Source organism: Mesitornis unicolor, unplaced genomic scaffold (assembly GCF_000695765.1).
Source record: "Mesitornis unicolor isolate BGI_N332 unplaced genomic scaffold, ASM69576v1 scaffold15077, whole genome shotgun sequence".
In the NCBI taxonomy this organism is placed as follows: Eukaryota; Metazoa; Chordata; class Aves; order Mesitornithiformes; family Mesitornithidae; genus Mesitornis; species Mesitornis unicolor.
In genome coordinates, this window is record NW_010197269.1 from 54,687 (window position 1) to 58,924 (window position 4,238).

Consider the following 4,238-nt stretch of genomic DNA (forward strand, 5'->3'; position numbering starts at 1 on the left):
GCAAGAACACCAGCTGCACACACTGCTCAAGGTATTTACTTCCTGCAGCCTTCTTTCTGTTCCAAGACTGATAGGCTTAGCATTCAAAGATATGTATTTCAGCTAGAATATGAGATTTGAAACATTTCAGATGTGCAACTGCAATACATCACCAGTAACCTCTTGCTCACCTGAATTTGAGACTTTTCTTTTTACCCAAACTCTAATAACTAATGTTAAATAAAGACTAAATAACTTCAGACAAGCAAATAACGCCTTTGACTGCAAGGGTGGCCAAAGATATGATTGCAACTGCCATATGAACATGGCATTATCACAATGTGACCGTAACATTCTCCATTTCCAAGATCAGGAGAGATGATCTTGAGAAATCCATCCACATTCTGAAACCCTACAGAATCTCACTGTCAATTTCACCTTAAGCTGTACTTTACAGTGCTATCATTAACTTGTCAATACCTGTATCTGTGGCTACTGAACAGCATCTGCCACAGACTTCAAGGAGTTTTAGAAACTGCACTGTCTGTTCACTCAGTTTCATGGTCAGTCTTCATGACAACAAGGAAGTATTTTCATTCCAGAAATGTAACAAGGGCCAAGGAAATATTCACCACAAATTATAGATTACTGATACAGGCATAATCATTTCTCCCATCATCTTCTTCAGAGAAGATGTTCTCACAAAGGTCTTTTACAAACTCCTTAGCTGTTCCTTCTCCAGACCTCCACTGCTCTTTCTCCTGCCAGACCCAGAGGAGCCTCAGAGTACAAATCTCCAGGGAGCCAAGAGACCCCGACAGCCTCTGCCCTCCTTACCTGCGGTTTGGGTTCATACTGTTGCTGGAGCATCTCTGCCACTTTGTTCTCAAAGGCACATAGCTGTGTGTAAACTTGGTGCAGAAAGGCCTCTCGTTTTGTCTCATCCAGCTGACAGCCTTGGAATAGGACCTGGCCCAAGGACACACAAGATAAGGTTTTATAGCACCAGCCCCCAAAATGGTACACAGGAACACAGCTCTGCACGGTGAAGTTCAGACAAGCCCCTGACACAATACAGGCACAGCACAGGCCTCTTCATCTGCAGTGCACTTCACAGCAGATGCTCACATCACTGTTTGGGAAATCTCCTCCTTGGGCAAGAAATTTCTACTTCACTTGCCTTCTTCCAGGATAAGCAGTTGTCAGGAGAAAGTGATAGAGGATCTCTGTTAGGAGCCATTAACTCTGGTCTGGAGTTTCTAAGGAAGGCCTGTTTGTTCTAATCTAACTCACCTATAAACTGATTCAATTATCTTCCAGTAAGTGGCTGGATAAAGAAACAGCACATAGAAATAAAGAAAAAAATGAGCCTGGACATTACAAAAGAGGCTGACTGATCTGACAGAGGGAGCCTGCTACCACAGAAACTGCCCAGGCTGGTAGGCCTGACACTTGTGTTTACAGACATCACCATTGTACAGGCCATCTCTGTCCACTACCAAGAGGCAAAGAAGATACAACGTGTAGACAAAGACCTCAACAGACTGCAGGGACACTACACATTATCCACATTCCTTCAACCTCAGATCACACACAGAATCACAGAATCACAGAACGTTAGGGACTGGAAGGGACCTCAAAAGCTCATCCAGTCCAATCCCCCTGCCGGAGCAGGAACACCCAGATGAGGTTACACAGGAAGGCGTCCAGGCGGGTTTTGAATGTCTGCAGAGAAGGAGACTCCACAACCTCTCTGGGCAGCCTGGTCCAGTGCTCTGTCACCCTCACTGAGAAGAAGTTTCTTCTCAAATTTCAATGGAACCTCCTGTGTTCCAGCTTGTGTCCGTTACCCCTTGTCCTATCATTGTTTGTCACCGAGAAGAGCCTGGCTCCATCCTCGTGACACTCACCCTTTCAATATTTATAAACATGAATGAGGTCTCCCCTCAGTCTCCTCTTCTGCAAACTAAAGAGACCCAGCTCCCTCAGCCGTTCCTCAGAAGGGAGATGCTCCACTCCCTCCATCATCTTTGTAGCCCTACGCTGGACTCTCTCCAGCAGTTCCTGTCCTTCTTGAACTGAGGGGCCCAGAACTGGACGCAATATTCCAGATGCGGTCTCACCAGGGCAGATGGGCAAGACCTCATAGTGACATATTAAAAATAAATGATTACAATATAGACAGGCTTTCCTTGGATGACTGATACACATGTGTGCCTTTTCCTCCACAAAATGAACATAAAGCTTATCCAGCTGTACCCAAAGACAACAGCTCCCAGCCTCACACAATAAATGGGTCTTCAGAGAGATCCAAAGAAGAAAAGTGTTGCAACTTCAGAGCGCTCAAATTAGTGTAAATGGGGAGATACTGAGGCAAAGCATGATGGTGTCTGCAGGATAGCTGGACAAGATGACCCACAAAACTTCGCTGGCAAGTGGATAAATTCCTGTTACACTTACTGTGAAAGGAACTAAGAACGGACCAAAGTGAGGGCTGTGTGTGCAATACAGACCACTAAAGGCTGCAGCCTCAAAGGCTGGGGCAGAGGCAAGCTGGAGGGAGAGGGAAGGAACAAATATGGACTAACAGGGTCCTCCTGTTATCACTGACTTTCCCTGATATCAGTAAAGGGATAAAATATACCACCAGAAATGTGAAAATAATGTGAAAATACTGTGAGGTGGAAGGGATAAAGGACAAACTTTAAAAACCACACTAGCAACACAAACCAGATTTCAATTTATTAGACAGAGCTGCCCTGGCTCAATTAAAATCTTACTGATAATCTCAATATGGGCCCAGCTGCTCAGTCCAGTAAGGAGTTATATATTCATACCAGTGCAAAAAGAGAGCAAGGGTTGTAGGAAGAGGCAATTATCTTTGAATAAACTACAGAGTTGAAGCAGGCAGAGAAGGTTTTGGGCACACCAGCTCTTCTCAAATGCTTCAAGCTAATCATTACAGGCCAAAAAGAATTAGTCAACAGAAATTTAATAAACACACAAACAAAAAAACACCATAAAACCCCCCAAAAATCCATCAAGCAAAATCAAAAAACCAGCAACAACAAGAAGCACACATTCAACACAAGGGAAATATTCCCTGTGGCTGGGCAGCATTCTCTGCTGGGCCCTGATCCTCCAGGTCACACCTCCATTTCCTGCCCAGAAAGGAGAAGTTGCTCACACCCACTTCCACACCGCACCAGGCTGCACATTTTAATGAGACAAGTCTGCAGCATGACAGATAACAGAGCCCAGCTATCACACGCACCCGCTTTCCTCTGCGTTCACAGGAAGCCCATAGGGCGACCTGCCCATGTGCTGAGCTGTGCCGAGGCAGAAGATGAACTTTACCTGATGGGACTGCAGGCCAATGATGGAGGAATATGCCTGGATGGTGACAAAGATCTCAGGCTGGTAGATAATGTCTGAACCAGGGATACGAAAGGGTCTTAACAATCCCACCAAGCATCGGGAAAGGGCGTGAAACACCTCATCAAAAATTATCTCCCCTGTTGAGTCATCCTACGGAAACAGAAAAAAGGAAGAGCTTTTTCATATTCCAAGACTTTCAGTCTCATTGCTGGTTGCCTCACCACGCAGAGTCAACAGCAAACATCCTTCTCAATTAACATGAAAGTCACACATTGAGCATTCAGCAGAGAAACAGGATCTACCATTCAGCTGCCTAGCTAAGAGTACCAGATACCTCCCTCCTGGGAAAAGCAAGACCTCTACAAAGGTGAAGATCAGCACAGAGAGGAATACGCCTTCTCAGCAAATAGAAATGGGCCTTTCAGCCTAAACACACCGAAGAGGCAGTTTCTGCTCTTACCACAATCCCTGTGGAGGGGCTCAGATCAAGTTCAATCACAAATCGGTACTGGCGGGCCAGGAAGGTGACCCGTGTAGAGGGCACGAGGAGATAGGGCCGGGGCTGGACGGGCTCATCTGGCTGCCACCCGTTAGGCAGGATGCTGAGAACATCGAGTTCATTTTCTGACTTTACCTGCAAGAACAAGTGAGCAGTGCATGAGAGAGAAGAGAAGAATCAAAGAAAGGAAGTGGGTTAAAATCCTCTGCAGGCTCCAGCTGTTCCCGAGTGCCACAGAGCCAGCTTGCCACATCAGGCCACAGTGACACCATCCAGCCCCGGGCACCAACTCACCAGCTCTGGCTCAGGCACAGCCCAGATGACCTGGTGGAGTCGGCTGAGGACCCAGGCGAGGCGCACGTTGCGGGAGATGCGATAGTCC

At 46.5% G+C, this 4,238-nt stretch overlaps 1 protein-coding gene across 1 annotated transcript in view; it reads right to left on the reverse strand.

Annotated features, from left to right (window-relative positions):
* SZT2 (seizure threshold 2 homolog (mouse)) overlaps window positions 1-4,234 on the reverse strand; it is a gene marked incomplete at its 5' end in the record, with an annotated part of 55,839 nt that extends 51,605 nt beyond the window's left edge. Inside the window, 4 exon segments of the mRNA XM_010188754.1 lie at window positions 817-948; window positions 3,337-3,507; window positions 3,818-3,991; window positions 4,151-4,234. Of these exon segments, the coding sequence (XP_010187056.1) occupies window positions 817-948; window positions 3,337-3,507; window positions 3,818-3,991; window positions 4,151-4,234 (561 nt within the window).
* Window positions 4,235-4,238: the final 4 nt, after the last annotated feature.